The sequence below is a fragment of the Zingiber officinale genome, chromosome 1A (genome assembly GCF_018446385.1).
Source record: "Zingiber officinale cultivar Zhangliang chromosome 1A, Zo_v1.1, whole genome shotgun sequence".
NCBI lineage: Eukaryota > Viridiplantae > Streptophyta > Magnoliopsida > Zingiberales > Zingiberaceae > Zingiber > Zingiber officinale.
Window position 1 is genome coordinate 26286072 of NC_055987.1, and position 20488 is coordinate 26306559.

The 20488-nt window shown below is 40.1% G+C and overlaps 2 protein-coding genes across 5 annotated transcripts; both read right to left on the reverse strand.

Annotated features, from left to right (window-relative positions):
* Nucleotides 1-1363: 1363 nt before the first annotated feature.
* On the reverse strand, nt 1364-10903 carry LOC122021510 (formamidopyrimidine-DNA glycosylase-like). Of its 4 annotated transcripts, none has more exons than XR_006122565.1 (11): nt 10588-10903; nt 10457-10508; nt 10306-10363; nt 9355-9423; nt 9142-9267; nt 6699-6749; nt 5934-6011; nt 5601-5703; nt 3554-3588; nt 1931-3484; nt 1364-1567 (listed from the first exon to the last, which is right to left on the reverse strand). XR_006122565.1 is itself a non-coding variant. In XM_042579637.1 (10 exons), the coding sequence occupies exons 1-10, from the start codon at nt 10886-10888 to the stop codon at nt 3167-3169; spliced, it is 1191 nt and encodes a 396-aa protein (XP_042435571.1). In that variant the 5' UTR covers nt 10889-10903; the 3' UTR covers nt 1364-3166. The 4 variants fall into 4 exon arrangements, 1 of the variants encoding a protein (XP_042435571.1); XR_006122564.1 differs by having other exon boundaries at nt 1364-1728; XR_006122562.1 differs by having other exon boundaries at nt 1364-1737.
* Nucleotides 10904-12392: 1489 nt separating this feature from the next.
* On the reverse strand, nt 12393-14615 carry LOC122021527 (glutamic acid-rich protein-like). Its single transcript, XM_042579652.1, has 4 exons — nt 14459-14615; nt 14253-14371; nt 13096-13151; nt 12393-12890 (listed from the first exon to the last, which is right to left on the reverse strand). The coding sequence occupies exons 2-4, from the start codon at nt 14367-14369 to the stop codon at nt 12572-12574; spliced, it is 492 nt and encodes a 163-aa protein (XP_042435586.1). The 5' UTR covers nt 14370-14371; nt 14459-14615; the 3' UTR covers nt 12393-12571.
* Nucleotides 14616-20488: the final 5873 nt, after the last annotated feature.

Sequence of the window (20488 nt, forward strand, 5' to 3'; positions counted from 1 at the left end):
CTGTTTTGGGTTGTGTAGTCAGCTGGCTTTAGTTTGCTTTTGGCGTTGCGTACGCCACGACCAAGCAAGCTACCCTTTCTTCTCGCCATGGCCATACCCTCCACTGCAAAAAGCCTGCTCCTGCTCTTGTTCTTGCTCTGCCTTCTTCTGCTCATCTTGCATTCGACTCTCCAATTTGCACCTCCCTACGTGACAATTCGATCTCTCTCTCTCACTCTCTCATATTCATATGGATGCACTCAATGATTGGCACTTTAGACAGAAACACTGATTAATGCATTAAATGGAAGTTATGTTTTGTGTAATTGATAAAGAAAATAGATAGAAAAGAGAATTGAAAGCTAGGAACATGTAAAATTATTTTCCTTTCCTGTGCTTTCCGTACTTGTTTCTTCAAAGAGAAAGAAAGAGAAAAAGGAAAAATAGATTTCGTAATTTCATCCTTAAAAAAGCGCGCGCACACACAAAAAGAATAATAATACTTGTAAGCATTAGATATATGCTGTTAATTTCTTTATACAAGTAATATTGTATAAACATCATGTGTCGAAAAGAAATTCTATATCTTAAAAGCATCTTATAGACAATTCATTATAAATGTGAGTCTAAATAGTATGGATCATATAAAAAAAATATAGAATTTCAAGTCGATCTACTTTTGTAATTCATGAATAATGGAATTTATTATATACAATTTTCTCTCTCAATTTCACGTGCATTCCTTCTTTTCATCATTTAATATCATGTGTATGATTGTCTCTACATTTATGTAACAAATAAAATATACATAAATAATGAAGCTTCATATGGAATTTTATAACTCTTTCCCTCCTTTCTCCTTCATGACTTTAATTCAAGCAATCTGACTTTAAAGTCAATATGATGGAAGTGGAGAGAAGATTGGAAAATAAATGAGATTTCTTGATTTGATCTTAAATAATTAATTATGTATTTTTCTCTTAATGAATCAGCTGTTTAATTCATTAGAGTTCCTGTCCATGAAAATTAATTCATAGAGTCCATCAACACAAATTGAATTGTGAAATTTTCATCAAAATTATGGCAGTCAAAAAGATGAAAAATTCAAATTATAAGAAAGTGCTGATGCCGTATTCCTAGATTATCTGAAAATGTTAAATTAAAAGAGAAAAATAATCAAAATAGAAATAACTCAAGAAGAAACTCAAAAAAAAAAAAAAAGATATGATATTTGAATAGAAGGGAAATCTTTGCCCAATCAACCATGTAGCAGTGAGCTGAAAGTTTCTTGGATCTCGCTAATTATTTTGCTTCTCCAACCATAATTCAGTTGATAAACAAAAAAATAAATCATTGACATCCAAATACAGAACAAACTAAGACATAATTTCCGAGAACAAAGATTTATCTCATAAATCTACCAAAAAGTTTTACAAAAGAAAAAGAAGAACACAGCTGAGATCTGAAATCGAAATCTTCTCTTTCCTTTGGAGTCTGACCTTGACAAACAAAGAGAAGGAGATTGTATAAAGCCGGCTCTCAGTCTTAAATTAGGCCACTCACTGTAATTTCCCACAGCTTTATTGAACTGCAATTTAGATACAGAGTCACACACTCAGTTCTTCCACACTACAAGAAAAAAGGGCGTGTGCGACGACAGTCCGTACTATCGCATGCACCTTCGCCGGCACAAAGGATTACTGCATGCAGTTCAAGAAAGCTGTGGAAAACTACAAGGAGGGCCATCATCTGCAGACACTATGAAGAAGAATTGGAGGTGGAAGTAGATAAAAACATATGGTTGCCTACTTATAAGAGAGAAGAGAGAAGAGAAAAGAAAAAGGAGAGGATTTTTTTTTTTGGGCGAGTAAGAATGATATGTGACCTTACCCAATCCCAAGAAGAATAGGGAGATTAAAAAAACAACAAAAACAGCTGAAACTACTCTTACCTTGTCCTTCTACTTCTCCGGCCTCCTCACTAATTGTAGCAGTGCAGTCACCACCTTCTACTCTGTAAAATAAGAACTTTGAGTTATGGCAAGACAACACATTGTGGACAGGTGACAGAGCTGCTGCCACAGACACAGTTTGTGTTGTCCTAATTCAAAAGGGTTTGGCTATTGTTGGAAGCTTTTGTGACACCCTGTAGCTACTTTGGCTTTAGTTTGCCAATTATTCAGTAATTGGATTCCTAAGCATACGTGTAGATCTTCCTCGGGTTCCATCCATTGCTGAGCTGTCACTTGCCGCCCATCATGTAGTACAGTGTGCTTTTCCCTGTTTTTTTTTTTTTGGTGCATATTTAGAGAGTGTTTGATAAATGAACTCTACAAATTTGAATTCTCAGCCTAAATCTAACTTTCTCAGTCTAAATCTTCCTCACTGACAAAGTGAAACCGAGATCTGAATCTGGTTAATGAGATGGGCGGAAATGTCTTCTTCTGAAACAGATGCATCTCTCTCTACATTGCCTTGTTGATGTGTGGACATAGCAGAGTGTGTGACCTTAATGTGTGCGTTGTGCTGGGCTACTTCGAGTGCACGCCATCCTAAACAATCAAAGCACAGGAATTGTTCCGCTCCATCTGCTCCCCAACAATCCCTGCACCCAGTTCTTGGATCTGCTTTATGTAGCAACAGCCACATGCGTCTTATGCAGTCACCTCGCCTCCTTGTTCCTCCTTGTCTTTGTGCATGCTTAATCACTGGATTACTTCTACTGATCCGAGCTGTAAGAACTGATGCAACGTGGGTGAGTTGGAATGTGGACAAAGCCCAATTAGGGAACCATGTAGGCATGTTCTTCCTCCTATAATGGCAGAGTAAAGTTAAAGCTGGCTTAGAGGTCCCTCCATGAAGGTTTGATGAAGCTTTAGGCTGTAATGGGGAATCTGTCGCCCATTGACACGACAGAGATCAGTGCGTTAGGGCTTGTTAATGCTGTTAGCTACACAAAAGCATCTGCTTTGGCCATTTGATTAAACTGTTTCTTTGCCTGAACGCTGTTAAGTTAATAGCAAAAGATTTCATGGCAGCGGCAGTTACCATAATATATTTACAAGCAAAGTTAACAGAGTCGACAGATCTACATCCTAAAACAAAATGAGGTCGGAAGTATTTTATAGGTATATGCTTCTTCTAAAGATGCTTCCTGGTGCAAAAGAAAAATAGCCCTCTAAGATAACTTACTTCTTTGCTTTCTTCTGTCGTGTTTCAGCTTGATTGGATTCTTTTCTCTTCTTCAGCGAGCCGAGTGCAGATTCATCTTGTTTCTGTGTCTTCCCTTTGCCTGAACTACTAGTGTTTTTGGTTTCACCAGTTTTCTTTGCCTGCCTCTTGGGATCTTTCGTTTTCTTTGAGATTTTGTTGGACTCCTCTTTCTCACTTGTTGATTCTTCCTTGTCAACATTTTTGATGGACCTTGTCTTGGCTGATTTCTTGTAAGAGGCCTCTTCCAACTGATTTGCAGTTAACTTCTGTAACTCTGGTACATATGCTGAAGTCTGCACAAATGCACGATTCATAACTTACATGAATTGATTAATTGTAACGAGTTAAGTGGAAGAACTTACTCTACCACCTACTGTGATGAATTCTATTTTCTTCCCTGTCAAAGAATAGCATATTGATATTATTAGTTCGTTTGAACATTGCCCTGAATAATTAAATTTGAACATGTAGAAAAAAGGAACACGTATTTTCTCGAAAGACAGATGCACCAATACAAGGAGAGAATTCCAAAGGTAAGATGTGGAGATGAGAAATAACAATACTAAATTCCCGACTAATGTGCTTATAATATACAATGTTAAAAAAAGCATATCCAGGCAATCAATGATTGACTCACAAATGCAGTCCCAGTCATAAAAATGTTCAACTCAATGAAGTCACAAAAATGCATAGCATTTTGACATATAAGGTTATATGTCAAAACTACGTGGTCCTTATGATAGAAAAATGCATATCAATCAATCAAAGCAATTCATTGTTTTTGGCAGTATGCAAACACTTGCAGGCATATGCAGTTTGGCTGTATAAGCAGCAAAACGTTTTCTGACATCTACCATATGACACAATCTTGCATCGTCTCTTGTGGCTTATCAACACAAGCGCATCCAAATTCCGATCATTTTGATGTAATATTGTTCCAGCACTTATGTTAATTCATAATCACACTGTTTTATTATCTTTTCTGGGAAATGCTCAGTGTTAATCCAGTTCTTGATGCGTAATTAAAACCATATCTTCATGATTCTGCTTCCTTTGCCCTTCCCAGCATGAACGATTCACATACATGACCGTAATTAGCAGTTGAAAACATACAGGTATTTATTGGAGCAAAAGATGAAGCCGTTATCTTAGCAGCCCTTCCAAGGCGGGCCCACATTCTCTGGAGGAGGATAAATCACGAGAGACATTTGCCTTAGCGCAGCGATCCTTTGCATGGGAAGGTTAGGCACCCAACGAGGAATTTTACATCCGCTGAGAATTGACACTAAACTTATTGGAGCAACCACTCATCTCATGAATGTACCAACTGCGCCAATCTGTGGGGCAACATACATGTATTCATTGGCAGCAAAGGTAAAACGTCACCTCGGCAACCCCTCTAGGGTGGGCCCCTACTATCTGGAAGGGAGATAAATCACGGGGGGTTTTGCCTAGCAACAACAGCGCATGCAAGGAAGGGTTGAGGCACTTGGGGTATTCCATGCCCGCTAGAATTGAGCCTATGCATATTGGCAGCAATACCCTTGCATGAACCAACTGTGTCAGCCCGTGGGGGCAACATACAAGTATTCATGTGGCAAAAGGTGATTCGCTCACCCCCAGCGCCCCCGCCAACCCGTCCCTAGGCCAACACGAAGGAGCTAAATTATGGGTGGCTACTAGCGATTAGTGCAAGTGGCCAAGGCATGGGGAAGGGCATGCTCGGATGCGTTGAGTTTTGACCCCAAGAACATACAAGTATTAAGAACATACAAGTATTCATGTGGCAAAAGGCGATTCGCTCACCCCCAGCGCCCCCGCCAACCTGTCCCTAGGCCAACATGAAGGAGGTAAATCATGGGTGGCTACTAGCCATTAGTGCAAATGGCCAAGACATGGGGAACATACAAGTATTCATGATTTGCTATCAGAAGGATGGACGAAACAAAATTAAACATTAAAGGCTTGATAAGGTTTAGAACAAGTATATATTTTAGCCATTAGTTTCACCAAAAAGTTGAGAACCTTAAACTACAACTCAATTATTAAATACATAGCAGAAAAGTTGAGTGTAACAGCTGGATAAGGGTTGCCTCTCATCAATATCTTAAGCTTACAACTGAGGACAAAATAAATTTGCATTCCAAAATGATTGAAATAAAAAGGTGGATAGAAAATCTAAGAAAAAGAAGTCAGCACACTACCCAATCCCAGGGTTGTATTCTTAGTTCTAACAGAAACTGTAATGAGAAGGAAGGTAAAGTGTATTACAATTAAGACAGAATTTTAGCAATTAATAATCAAGATCAGTTACATAAACATCAAACCAACCGAAATATAATTTATAATGCTTTAAAGAACGCATAAGTAAATCGAAATAACAGCATTTCAATTTATAATAGGGCAAACCAGCCACGAAAGCATTCCCAGGTTTCTTCTCGCGAGAATGAAAAATCCAGTCCTGGGAGAATTGACTACTATCAGCTCCAACTTCCAGGGCCTTCTCAATAACCTGTAAATACATTGATTAACTAGTCAAAATTATCACTACCTAGTATTATCCATTGAACTTCACACGCACTCTCCTCATGCTATAGAAAAGATAATATTATTAAACCAGAGAATAATTGAAGAGCTGAAATCAGCATTAATTTCAAATGTTACTCAAAAAACAGTTTTTTTTAAACATAGTTTCACTAACCTGAATTCAATTTTCAATTGAAGGAATTATAAAAGACTCACCTCCTTGATGCAATTATGCAATGCCTTGCAACTCTCTCTTGACAAGCTTGAAGCAATTTGATTAGGATGAATCTTTGCCTAGATTGTTGAACATAGGGAATCATAATTACAACTGGCTAGTTTTTGAATATAAGATATTATTCATATAAAATTGAGAAAATATCATAATTATCAATCAAAGAATGAGGTTCTGTCAGGTGGAATGAATAAACATGGAAAATTTTACCCAATTTCATGCTTGGTAGTGAGGTTGAGTTCCCCAACTTGGACTTAAATGTTACATGCTGTTTGTTTGACTAGATTAATAGTTAAACTGTATCAGGAAAGACAAAAACACACTTTTTCTTTTTGTTTTTCCCTCTAGGTAAAATTCAATGTTTGTTCTCAAGTTTGATTTACTACAGTATTTCTATTTTTATAAAAGGGCAACCTCGTGTACAAAGCTCCCTCCGTGATGCGGGGTCCCGATGAAGGATGCATTGTACGGAGCCTTACCCTACTTTTTGCAATAGGATATTACCAGGATTCGAACCTGTAACCTTTTGGTCGCAAAGCAACAACTTTACCATTGTGCCAAGGCTCCCCTCCTATTCCTTTCTATTTTTATGCTGTCACTTTTTTCAGTAGAGACAATTACAAGCAAAATCAAACATAAACCCCTTCATGTTAAGCAGCAGTGCACCAACAATTTTCTGGTCGACAAGAAAAAGACAATGTTTCCATACATATTAAAACACAATGGCATATAGAATCATATATAAATACCTGGTAAAGCACTTCATCTGCTATCCAATTGCCAATGCCTGAAATGTAACTCTGCCATGATGAAAAAAGTTATATCTGAACAATAATGTTATGCTAGAAACTGATACAAAGAGTTAACTAACTGATGCCTTTTTACAACTAGACAGACAATTTGGTGTCAATATGAAGTCAAATGTTGAATTTAAAGCTGAATATAGAAAACTGAAAAATATCAATGAATCCTTATTTTTTTATTATTTACATATTTTATTATTTTATATTTTTTTATTATTAAATTTCTAGCCCAGTGAGCTAGTCCATCAGGAGGTCCATGTGGGGCACAATACAGTTGTAGCCAGATCCATCTGGCCTGGACTAGGACCATCTCCACCCATGTTGTAGCAGTGTTGGGCCAAGCATGCCCAATGGAGACAGGCGTTCTCAGGCCCATGCACACCTACTGACACCTTTATCCATAGCACCAATTCCTCTCAATTTGCCCCTCTCAGTTGCCCATGTGAAACCCGCAATTCACAATGCCTATTACTATACCCCCTACCTCTAGCCTCATCTTCTAACACTTCCACAACCTCCTCTTCCTCCCACTAAGCATCATCTCCATCTGCTACACTTCCCTTCACAAGCTATGGATAAACCAATACATCCACTTTTCTTGCATGTTCCTCTGTGCCTCCTTAAGCCCCACCCAATCCTTGTATTCTTCCTGCCTTACAACAAAATCACAAGACAACCAGGTCATCAATGCATCAACTGGCATATAAATTTTACCACACACTCTCTTTTCTCCATGTCTCATACACTGATCTCCTAGTATCTTATTTCTGTGTTGTGTGACTTCCACATCCCTTCTCATCTCGACCACCATATAAACTCGAGTCAATCCCTATCCCTTACCTTGAGAAAACCTTTACCCAAATTGTAATCCACATCTCTTGCCATGTTGTTTGTCTGTTCAAATGTGCTTCTTCCGTCATTTATCTTATTTTCTTGTTCCTATTGCTTTTCTTACAGCACCAATGTATCCCAACTAGACTAAAAATTGAGAACAAGAAAAAAATGAGAACAAGAGAGATAGTGTAGACCCAATACATTTGTTCTACAAAATCTTCAAGTTTTCCACTTTCCTCATTTTTCTCTTGCTTCCCTCTCAATTACATCAACATTTATCATTTGTTTAATATGAGAATAGTTGTCATCCATCTCTTCTAACACCTAGATGCCAGAACTCTAATCTCAATTTTATTTGCAAAATTTTTACTAGTTTTTGCATGAATTACAACTTTGAAAGATAGTCTAATCTTTGTTACACTTCTAGTATCCATTTTCACGCAAGTAGATATCAAAACTTTGCTCAGTCTTATCTGACATCCATGTCTCAGAACCCTCTTGGAATATTAACTCTTCATCTCAAGAGTAGATAGTAGAATCATAATCTATATATTACTCTCAAATTTTTCACGAGTTGCCAGTTCATGCACCTAGCATCTCATAGGATCTTCAATTCGGAGGCCATGGGAAGAAGATTGCACCAAATATTTTGAAGATCATCATCAAAGTTGTCTTTTGAATATAAAATCTTAAAGATTGTCACAAATTCTAATCTAAAGTGTTACATCATCAAAGTTCCTAGTTTGTTGCTTCAGTATACTTATCCTCATCACTCATCATTATGTGCCTTAGTTGATTTAAATTTTTTGGTTAGCTTTTTTGCTTCATGTTACAAGATGAATTTAAATATTGTTTGTGGAAAATGCACATCCTTGTTGTTTGTTAGTATTCTGTCTACTTCAATTTTCTTTTAAAAGATCTCCGCTTTATACCATCAAATGGCTTATCTACTCAGTGGTATGTTGTATATAGCCCCTTGTAATTTCCAAGTGATTATTTTCTGTTAGTAGTTATTAGAGAATATAATAGATGAGTTATTGGTTTAATCCCACATCGTGTTTAGTTGTAGTATATTATGTCAAAAACAGACAAACAAGATAATATTTCCCTTTATTAATAACCGCACAGGATTTTATCTGCATCAACTATGATAAAATTAAGGATGCGAAGTGCCAAACTATCAAAGGCGCCACTTCTAATATACTTAATTGATTGTGTTTAGTAAAGTTAATGAACAGAGAGCTTTAAACTTGAATTACTTGTATCAGTAAATCATCATATTATTATGTTTCTTCTTTTGATGATCAATAAACAACTACTAGATTAATTCTTTATAACTTATGCAGTAGTAAGGATATCCTCAATGGAATGCGCCTTCTGATAAAAAATGTCATCAACAAAAAGGATAAAGCAGTTTGCAAAATTCTTTGTTTCTATGAGTATCAAGCTAGACAGATTTATTGCAATTGTCAATTCAAGACTGGTTGCTTTGGGTTGTCACAGGTCTTTCATGATAGCATAATAATAAGGTATATTGGAGATCAAACTTTAAGACCTGATCAAGTAAAAGAGCCTTTATTGCAATCTTCTTTTTGCTCAGTGATGCCATAAAGGCATCGATTGGCATAAGCCCTAACAATGCATCTGGGCCAAGTTCAGAAATAGGAGCTACTGATTTTGGCTGCAAAAACAAAACATTAAGAATAGTGAAGCATTTATTAGAACTGAAATAAGTGTATTTAGGGTGTGACTAATGCTGGAGGATCACATCTTCAAGTAAGCGAACCCGGGCAAAACGTCTCTTATCGGTAAAAGAAAGCTCCAATCCATCATCAAGCTGTAAATTTAGCAAACAAGATGTAGCCAGATAAGAAACATGGCATTTTTTAACAGTAAATAAAAAGAGAGAATATATATTGATTTAAGTACATTTTAACAGGGAAACAAAATCAACTCATAACACCATGGTCACCTGTTCAATATGGAATTGTCCTTAAAAGACCAAAATGAAAAAGGATCCATCGATACAAGTAGACCCCTCAGTGGATCGAGGTGCCAAAACCATGCAGCAACACAGAATGACCCTATGCCTTAGCTAAAATCAATCATACTAGAAACTGGAATTCTAGTTTTTTTGTTGCATTTTCAATGGCATGGTTTTCCTTAATAGTTATATTTTTTTTCCTTTTTTGAATGAACAGAATGAACAATACCTACTGAAAATTACTTAATATCTGTACTAATAGTGGATTATATCTTAGTTGATCAGAAAGTTATCAAGCAAGTCCGTATGTTTTGCTATAACAATTTGTTAGAGCACAATGAGTTAGTATGGATTGGTAAACGACTTTGTACTGAAGTTGACATGAGTATATCAATTTTGGTTTTAAGAAGTATATATACCAATCAAGTCAAATAATATCACTTCAAAGGCTCGTCAGAAATTTCTTCTCTTTACAGACAAGAGTTTAATGAGCATCCCAGTTCTAGTTCAGTTGTTTGTCGATGAAGACAATGACGTAATACAGTTAAGCAACACTAAATTATCTTGATGAGGTTGCAGAAGTTATGCCCCAAACTGTTCATCAAGCAGTTCAGAGCGCTCTACTTTACACAAAATAGGAAGTACATCTTCGTTTAACTACTCACACAAAGCAAAAGAGAGAATGCACAGAATAATCAAGGTAGGAGGAAAATGATGGAGAGGAAGAAGTCATACTTTAAGCAACACTTTAGAGTATGTTGAAGGCCATTCATCCGCATCGCTCACCGCAGACCTAAATGCAACAAAGAAGACGTAAAGTAATAACAACTTCAAACTTCGTCGCTGCTTCGATACGATGATCCAGATGCGAGGAAAAATGTAAAACCTTTTATACTTTGTCAGCGTCACGCCTTTAATGTAGATAGCCCCCGCCATACCTAGAACCGAACAAAGCACACCACTAAAGTTGGCGCAATGATCTAAAGGGCAAATATTTTAGCGTGACGAAATACCGACCGAACTGGAATGTAGGGAAGGGCGGGGAATCGAGGCGGAGCCATAGGTTCTTTCCCTTGCGGAGGGCTGCTACGATGGTCTTGCCAACGAGGGCGGACTCTAGATCCGAGGGCGTGACGCCGTCAATGACCTTAGGGTCGTCGGCGACCGAGCATTGGACGATCCTCTTCCCTACACAATGCTCCTCAATCGCCCTCCGCGCCACCTCCACCTCCGGCAACTCCGGCATCCTTCGAGGTCTACCTTTCCCGCTCCTTGTGTTCTCCGACTCCTCCCAGTCGCTGCAGGGGAATGGAGGCATGGCATCGGAGATTCGGAGTGGACTTCTAATGTGTCTCGGATCTGGTTTTCGGGTTTCGGGTCGGTCATTATAACCGTACCCGATAAATTAATCTCAATCTCATGCGTAGAAGTTATCTGATATTATAAATTTATAATGCATATAATTATATTTTGTCTGTCAAATTATATAGAAATTAAAAATCTCAAATATTTTCAAATGAGAAAACTAAGCAAAAGGGTTGGACCAATGTGAATCACAAGTCCAGATGTTTTGAAATTAAACATTTTTAAATAGTATTGAATTAATCAATTTTTAATTTTTATGTATCAATTGCACATGAATGAAAATCAAATCGCTATTTTTCTTTTAAACATATCAGTCAATTGCATCAATCAATTTAAAACAAAGAATTTTTTTTAAAAAATATCAATCAATTTAATCAATTTTCAAAATTTAAAATATAACTGAATAAATTAAAAATAATTATTTTAATTTAAATAATATTTTACTCAGTCCACAATAGTACAAACCAATCTCATACAAAGAAATTTATAAAAGATTGTGCTAAAGATAAAATTCATTGTTCTCAGAGTCCCACTGACTATCCCAATATGATGAAATCCTCTAGATCATTTTTTACAATCCAAAGGATAGTCTCTTGGCATGGATTGATGAAATGAATAGTCCTCATTCATAAAATAGATAGGGGCCATTCATCTCCACCAATCCATATCAAGGGTCATCCCCTGGATCGTAAAAAACGATCCAGAGAATCTGAGCTGCAATATGACTATCCCATATTCTTAGAAGAAAAGTAAATTAAAAAAAATTAAAATTGACTATGACATAAGAGAATAATTCCTCAATTTTTATCCAGATTTAATCCTTACTATAAAATTTTTTATCCAGATTTAATCCTTACTATAAAATTTATCATGTCATAAACAACTCGATTATACCTAGAAATAAAAAGATTAATATGAAAAATTCATATTAATTTTGTTCAAGCATAAAACTTTTTAAAATCACAATGAAACCGAAATAACTATTTTTAAAAAAAAACTAAATTTTCTAATAAATCAAACCTAATTTTAATCAAATTTTTTTCATCCCTACGTCCAATTAACTAGAAGAAATAATCACAATGAGGTGGGCATTCAAAGAATGCTGTATTTTTTTTGACCGTCCGCCACGAAAATTTCCCAATTTACGATAGCTAATGGAAAAATTCTATAAAATTGAATCAATCATTTCAAAATAAATAATGAGACTAACTAATTTTATCAATAACAAAATAATCGCTAAGAAAAGATGAAAGCTTTAGCTGTCAATTTGTTGAGTTCAACTTTATTACGTCTATATCTTAAGATACACCATATCTTAAGATGTACGTAGATATATGTCAACCATAATTACTGTCATAAAGCACCATCAAACCCTGAAATTTTTTTGAAACCATTCGGATAACGAAACAACAATGCAACACCAGTCAACAATGAAATCTCATCTAATATAATCCAACTAAGTTCTAAGAGGTAACAACCTTAATAGCATTCAGACTAGAATAAAATAACAGTACAGGAAGAATATTAAAATGAAAGAAACACTGGAATGCATTCAAACGTAATTAGCTCAGCTGCCTAACTACTAAATAAAAGATCACTGACGCTTAATCATCATTAGCTAGAATCAAAAGGAAGCTCACTTTTTCTTTTTAGAAGGTGGCTGCGAGTGTTCTTCTTCATCATCATCTTCCTCATCTTCGTTATCCTCATCATCGTTGTCTTCATTATCTCCATCATCCTCATCGTCATCTTCCTCTTCACTCCCTCCTCCACCATCGGTCTCATTGTCATTGTCATCTTCATCCCCTTCATCATTTCCTTCTTCACCTGAGAATTCTTCATCACCATCATCTTCCTCGTCATCTCCAGAATCTTCATCATCATCGCCCTCTTCATCAGACTCACCATCATCCTTGTTCTCAGGCATTGTTTCCACTTTGCTCCTTTTCAATATCCTTAAGCATGAAAGCATATCATAAAAATTTGATGAACTACCAAACAAGATACGAAATTATAAGCTCATGTAGTATTTAGTTGAAGTAAAATGGGAGAAGAAATAACAAACCAGAATAATTTTTTCAATCATCTACTGTATTTTCTGTTTTCATTTCTCTCCAGGCAAACAAGCAATTGAAAGAATAAGTTAAATGTAAAACATACATATGTCTCACGTCAGATCCTTCACCCAAGGCATTGATTTTACTTGACAGTGATCCCTGAAAAGATTCGATATCACAAGAAACAAAAACCATCAGACAGAAGTAGTAAATATGAATTAAGAAAGTTGATTTGAACAAATTTAAAGCTACGCAAGTATAAGGGTTACTCGAATTAAACTGGTTAATCTTAAATAACTTGAATACTCTTTTGCACTACAATGGAAACTTGTCATATATTCATATATACAAGGTATGGTTTATCCACAGAATAATGCCTTAGCCTTTGTGACCATAAAGTAGGTAAACATTGTCAATATCAACACTAAACATCTTTTTAAAAGCAAAAGGAAGACATCAACTTAATTCACCTGGCATACTTGATTTGAAACATAAGATGGCCCATAGCTACTATTTTTTTCAACATCAAAATGAGATGATTCTAAAAGGCAAAAAATTGCATCAGAAAATAATCTATCTCAAATTTGAACCATGGATCAAATGTCAAAACCTTAATCTAAGTCTATAGCTTCACATTTGCTAAAAAGGCCAATATCACTGATCTTTTGCAGCACAATAAATTTATATGACTTCCAATTCAACAAGGGAACTATCTATGATCCAAGATAAATGCACACCCAATGGCAACTTAATGAAACCTAAAACCCAACAATAAAAAATCCATTGTTGGTCATAGGCTGAGAAATATCATTGCAATACAAATAACATTGGTTATATAAAGCAATTACTTTTACAGAACTTAAAGTTAATCAAACAGGAAGTTATTCACTAACTGTCTTGAGCTCAAGAGATTTAACGAGTTGTGCTTAAATCTGATGCTGAGGAAACCTATATGAAAACGAAACTAAGAAGCATCACAGCTAATCAATCTCGCGTCGTACAAGATGTATGACATAAATCCCCAAAAGAGTGTGAAGAAAAGTATAAGGCTATAGACACAATCTCTTAGCATCCCACAGTCTCACTGACCCAACACGAACGAATAAACCCCAGAAGTAACTAAACTTTTTCCGGTAAGCTTAGGAAAAGCACCGTCCCAAGCTTCAAAATCAACAAAATCATGACATTGAAGACACCAGCGACGAAATCCAGGTTAGTGTTATCATCAGCAAAGCGAGTGGAAAGGTAAAGCATCCTCACCGCAAGAAGAAGCCAAAATATGGGATTTTGGGCCGCTAAAACGATCTCCGACATTAGCAGCTTCACCACGTACACGGAGCATACTCCACTGCTCTCAGCCTTGCACAACGATTCCATCTCTGCAACAACCACAGTTAGCGAAAGTTCAACTACTAGCTAGCGCAGAATAAAGTAAGGTGACCAAGGGAGAGAAGAAAGGCATCAACCTGCGTCGCAGAGAGCGAGGTGGTGCCGGGCTGTTCGGCAAGAGGGTATCGCTAGTAGCGCAGCTGAGCCAACGACGCCTGTGTGACCAGGTAGGGCTTCTCTTTTGTCGGATGAGAGAGGGAAAACCAGATATTTTTATTTGGTGAAATTTCATGTTGCCCCTGAGAGTTAGCTCATTAGTAAAATTCTCCTCACCGAACTGTTCAAAATGAGAATGGCAATATTGGAAATACGATGGGAAAACTTGGTTCCAAACGTCTCAAATTCTTAGAACAAATAATAATTAATAAAAATATAAATTAAACAACATAAAAGTATGAAACGATAGGTTAAATGATTGCACCAGCTGAGATAATTTTCTAAATGTGGTTCAGTATCGTACTTTGCTAGTCTCCACTTCCTGTTGCCTCAAATTTTTAATTCTATTTAAAATTTTAGATGAACGTGTACTGATTGCATTTGCGTCTCGTTATACCTAGGAAGAAAGACTAACCTGTTTCTAATATCAAACACTTTGTTTATATGCGTTGCATCACCCATTTGAGACGGATCATGTTCAAATCATGTAAAGCTGATTGCTACCTCCCATAGTATTCTTACAGGAAGTTAAGAAAGAAAACTAGTTTCTATTGTTGCGGGTTCTAAGTGTGCTAACCAAAAAAAAAAAAAAAAATGGATACTGATACGGTATGTAAAGAAGGAGCATGATAAGGTTAGAAAGTCAAAAGTTAAGAAGATATGATAGTCAATAATTAAAAAGACGTGACAGTCAATAATCAAGAGGGCGTGACAGTCAACAGTTAAGGAAATACGAGAATCAGGGCTGCTTCGCATCACCAGCCGCATAATTCCTAGTCGGTCACAGTCAGGGCAGGTCCCCAGATTTGAGACATAAGACGAAACTTGGACTAGTTCCTTGCCTGCCCCTGACTGATCGAATTTTTCTAGCTCAGGCTTTATAGATAGTCTTGGTACTTTTACTAAGACAACTCCCAATCGGCTCTTCGACGGTCAAATCGTGAAAGATGGGTCTCTCGCCACGGTATCAGATAAAGTCCGGTCGGTTCACCATAGCTCATCCTATTTATCAAGACTCAATCATGGTAGCACATCTGAGCGGTCATCCCGAGTTGTCTGTAGCTGAACCTGGGCGAGATGGAAGACACTAAGCGACAACAATATCAGATAATCATAACCTTCGGTTAGAGAATAACTGTCATACGCTAGCTAGGGAATATTCTAGTGATCTACGACTCCCTGAAAGTGGAACCTTCCTTCTACCAATAGGAGGTCGTCGTACATCCTCTCTCACTTGATAGGCCCTGACATCTAACATTCTCTGACAACGGTCAGGCTCTAAAGGTATGTAGAGTTGTATAAAAAAGGAGATCCTCTTCCTTGGCCAGACATGCGCACACTTACACGCATCTTAAATAGTTCTATTTTCCTTCATTCGTACACTACTTTTCCGGGGAAAAAAGACTTGACTTGAGCATTGGAGGACCTGCACCGGAGATTTTTTCCCTGATTTATGGTCTCTAACACTCTGTGTACTTGTGTGAGTGTGTAGAGCTCAAGTACTATACCAACTTCGTTACTATAGACCTTTAGTACCATGTGAGGGTTCGCTTTTCTGACGCACATACGCAGGGTATGTCAAAGTTGCCTTTCCGTCAACATCGACACCACCTTCCCAGCCTCCGTCCGACTCAGATTCCGGACATGATCAATTTGGCGCCGTTTGTGGAAATCTTCTCCACATGTTCTGGAACGTGAAGATGGAGGATACTAGTAAGATCAACGTGACCATGACAGCGAAAGAGTACGAACTATTCAAGGAAGCCAAGAGGCGAACAGCCTCCGAGAGGCATATTGTAAACTCACAACCACCGAAGAGATCAGTGGTCTCGAAGGACCAACCCCACACTTCCGATAGAGGGTCTAAGAGGAAACAACCAGAAGACTTCCCCCGAGCTTTCTATCGCTACCCTGGCTGGGATCGCAACAATAAGAAGGAATAGTACCAGGCCTCCACGGTTGAAAGCTTCCCACCAAGAGATTCGAAAAAGGGAAAGGCTATAGTCCTCTAGGAAGAGCCCTAGGAGGTACTCGAGGAACTGCAAGTACCCTTCTCTCCAAGGGTGCTCGAGGAAAAGCTACCGAAGGGGTATAAGCCCCTAGCTATTCGGGAGTATGAAGGCAGTAAAGACCCAGAGGATCATCTCCACAAATTTCAAAATGCTTTGTTGCTTCATCAATACAACAACGACATTAAGTGCCTAGTGTTCTTAAACACTCTATTAGACTCGACACAAAGGTGGTTCGACAGACTGCCTGTCAGATCCATCACTTGCTTTCAAGATTTCAAGAACGTCTTTCTGCACCACTTCGCTAGCAGTAGGAGGTACCAAAAGACGGGTCATTGCCTATTTGCTCTCAAACAGAGATCCACGGAACCCCCGAGGGCATACATAAAACGTTTCAACTAGAAAGCTCTGGATGCCCCATCTACTACCTTTGACATCTTGATGAGCGCCTTTTCCCAACGTTTGGTGGAGGGAGATTTCTTTCGAGCTCTCATTCGAGAGCCCGTGAAGAATTTTGATGACATGCTTGGAAAGGCCGCAAGCTACATCAATATAAAGGAAGTTCAGGCTGCTCAGAAGAAAGAAGCCAAAGCACCTGCTCTTGTCAACAAGGCGAAAAGAAGACCGCCCCAACCTCCCGCTCGACCCTTTACCCATACCAGGGATGCCCGACCTGGTTTTCCACCCGTTTAGGAAACCAAAGCGGTGCAGCGAGTCGAGGCTATCCAAGCTACTAAACCCAACTAGTGGGGGCCTTGTTATTGCACCTACCATAGGTCTCACACCCATTACACAGGAGATTGTGTCCAGTTCGCCCAAGATTCTCAGCGGGCGACCGAACTCGGCCTGTCTCCACCTGAGATCGCGCCCAAACTGTAAAGGTTATTAGACAATCCACCTACTACCGTAGGACAATCAAGTAAACCCCTGCCCGAGAAAGGAGGTCAGGGATGTCAGTAGGCAAGACAGGGCAAGGAGCGGATAGAATCCCCTGAGGAAGAGAATAGGAGAAATATCGCCATTCAGGAGATCGACATGATCTCCGAAGGACCCATGGATGGAGATTCTTCTAGAGTCCGGAAGTCTCATAAACGTCGCTTAGAGATACACACAGTAAGGTACACAGGCCCTTAATCAACGGACCACAAGACTTGGAGGTCAGCGCTCGTGATGATGCCCTCAAAATCAAAATGCATATCGCATGGCGCCGTGGGTTGGTGTTAATTGGAAGCTCTGTAATGTGTTATCATCGTTTGATGACATGAAGATCGGCTGTGACTTCAACCCGTAGCCACCTCTTTATGCGGTGATCCGTGTAGAGCACGGACCCGTCACAGCACAAGCGTCGGGCGTGGTCCGAGCGCCATACCTGGAGGAAGATGGACAATACGGGGCGCCTTAGAAAGGTTGGATTGATATGCGCCAGCCGGAGTGGGGTGAACCATCGCCGGCGGCGGTGAAATGGGCGTGTTCTTCGTCAGCAGATCGTAGGGGAGCATGGCACGGCACGCTCAAGACAGTAAAATATCTTTCCATTCTGCAGATGTATCTCCGTCAAGTAGATCATATATGCTAGAGTTAGCCCGAGACGAGGAAAGTAAGGAGGAAGGAGGAGGACAAGGACATCTTCCGACGGCCCGCGGCTCTCAATCGACCATACTCCAAATCCGAAATCTTCGATTAAGGGTTCGATGTCCATCAAGAACATGCTGAGAGTATGTGCAGCTGGCTTTTGTGCCCTAGGCGGTTGTGCCCAATGAGAGACACGTTTCCAGCTTGGTGGCATGTGCGACGGCCTCGAGTCCCCTAGCTCTATATAAGGAGCTTTGCACTTCACCAAAACCACACGCTACTGATATTCGAGCCACCTTGCATGTCATCATTGGCTTGGCCCGCGGAGGGTCGTGATCGAGCCAGAACCCCTTCGGCGCCCGATTGCTGTTCACGTGTGACCGTCGAGTCACGCGCGTCCTCGCTCGAGAGCTCGGGACTGTGCGCGTTTGCCAGGATCGTCGCTTCCGCAGATTCATCCCGCAATCAACGTCGTCTGAACCTTCGCTCTGCATGACAGGGAACAATGAGATACGAAAGATTGCTTCCATGGCGCTCTGGAGGAACTCCTCCGATCGAATCGAGTGTGTGTTGGAACAATGAAGGTTCGTCGAAAGCCGGGACGATGTTTGAGCATATCGCGTTGATTGGGGCGGCTGCGACAGTTCGCGTGCACCACCGGCATTCTGGACGCGCCTCATTCTGGACAGGCCGTCAGGATGGATCGCGATCGAGATCGAGGATCGTCGAGATGAAATACTTGTCTTGATCTGCGTAAAAAGGCAGGCGCGCCGGCCGCGGGATGGATGCTGAAGCGGATCAGCAGCTGTCAGCGAATCAGAGGGCTGGTTCACCTGAGACCTCACTAGAGAGACCTGCTGTGGGTGAATCGGACACCGATGTGAATACATTTTGTAAACACACAACATAGCTCTCATACGGATGGAGGTAGTGTGAGCTACCATTTCTTCATCTTCACCCTGTGAGATCGGAGGTTTCACCCACCCTCCTGCCACGTGTGCCCAACGGTCCTCGAGGTGCGCCCAAAGTTTCCGCTTGACGAGCCGGCCCGCCTTCGCCAAAGACATGCGGTATCAAGGAAGACTAGCGCATTTCGTTGCATCCAGGGCTGATAGATTATCGACCGCTTATACGTTGTGGATACAACCACGGCACTTGCCGGGAACTATGATGACAACGCCATTCAGACCTGTGGACTTCGGGACTTCTTCTTCGCTCTCTGGAAAATCGCCGAGGAACTCACTATATGCATCAACACAATATAACGCGGAGAAGCACCAAGAAAGGAAACTACCGAACGGAAACCAAGAAAACTACCCCCCCTCGGCGGTCCAGGTACTCGCCATCCGCGATCAGAATAGAGGTCCAAGAACCGCCGCTCCAAGGATCGGTCCCGATAAAAGAGTGCATGCGGCGACCCAATGCCTCCTTCCATGGGACGGACGGATAGACTCACCGATTAGCTCTCTTACATAACATAGATTGCGAGTCGGCCGCCCGGCAATATGGCGAAGAGTGTGAGCTTCATGGAGAGTGCATAAGGCTTCGATCTGTGAACCGGGCCGGCGATTGGCGAAACAACCGACTCAGCGCGACTCACACTCAAGCGACGTGAGAATCTCCTGGATGTACAGGCGGCCCGGCCGTCCGGCCACCGCTCCGCCTTGGCCGAAGAGAATAAATGTGATGTGACTTCCGGCGAAATCAACATTCCCGGTAACTCTAGCTGGGCGGCGATCCGGCAGGATCGGGAAGTCGTCGGTAGGTCATCTATCCGCGTTACATGTTCTTTTAATGAAGCGTCACACCCACAGCGTCCGGCGATCGGATCAGCAGTGGCGGACCGCATTGCGGTAATGACCAAACCGCCTGTGAATGTTGAGTTAGTTGACGACGCACATCTCGTATCACTATAATTACTCTTATCGGCGGAGACTGGTCAATATTCAATCGATCAACTACAAAATTGAGGTTGCGAGGCTTCAGTTCAACCTGGCCCTGACGGGTACATATGGTTGCAATGACCCATGCCAGATTTCGGTTGGCCAACCAGCGCATGACCACAAACTCGGGTCGGTGGTGGTACTCCATCAAACTGGAATCGACCTGGGGCACGACCAGCAATCGCCACCACCAGCGATCGCGTACCTTCCACGACCGTAAATCAAGTCCACGAAGACAAAGAATGCGTATCAGCGAAGCAACAACTGGCTGGCGACATCGTTATCGAGATGGTCGGAAGAAGCCCTAAGCCACCGAGGATCGCCGACGGTGAACCGATCCTGAAAACCTCTTTGGTCCTATTGGTTTATGAGAGGAAGAATTTCCGATGACGCCTGGCATTGGCGGCCAAGAGGAGAAGAGAAGCGA

Excerpts from the sequence above, each read along its gene's own strand:
- LOC122021527 (XM_042579652.1), bottom strand. The coding sequence starts at position 14,369 with ATGGAATCGTTGTGCAAGGCTGAGAGCAGTGGAGTATGCTCCGTGTAC. Across the intron at positions 13,152-14,252 it reads TATTTTGGCTTCTTCTTGCG|GGATCACTGTCAAGTAAAAT; the intron begins GTGAGGATGCTT and ends GAATCTTTTCAG. Across the intron at positions 12,891-13,095 it reads GGATCTGACGTGAGACATAT|GATATTGAAAAGGAGCAAAG; the intron begins GTATGTTTTACA and ends TTCATGCTTAAG.
- LOC122021510 (XM_042579637.1), bottom strand. The coding sequence starts at position 10,888 with ATGCCTCCATTCCCCTGCAGCGACTGGGAGGAGTCGGAGAACACAAGG. Across the intron at positions 10,364-10,456 it reads ACGCTGACAAAGTATAAAAG|GTCTGCGGTGAGCGATGCGG; the intron begins GTTTTACATTTT and ends TGTTGCATTTAG. Across the intron at positions 9,268-9,354 it reads GGGTTCGCTTACTTGAAGAT|CCAAAATCAGTAGCTCCTAT; the intron begins GTGATCCTCCAG and ends TTGTTTTTGCAG.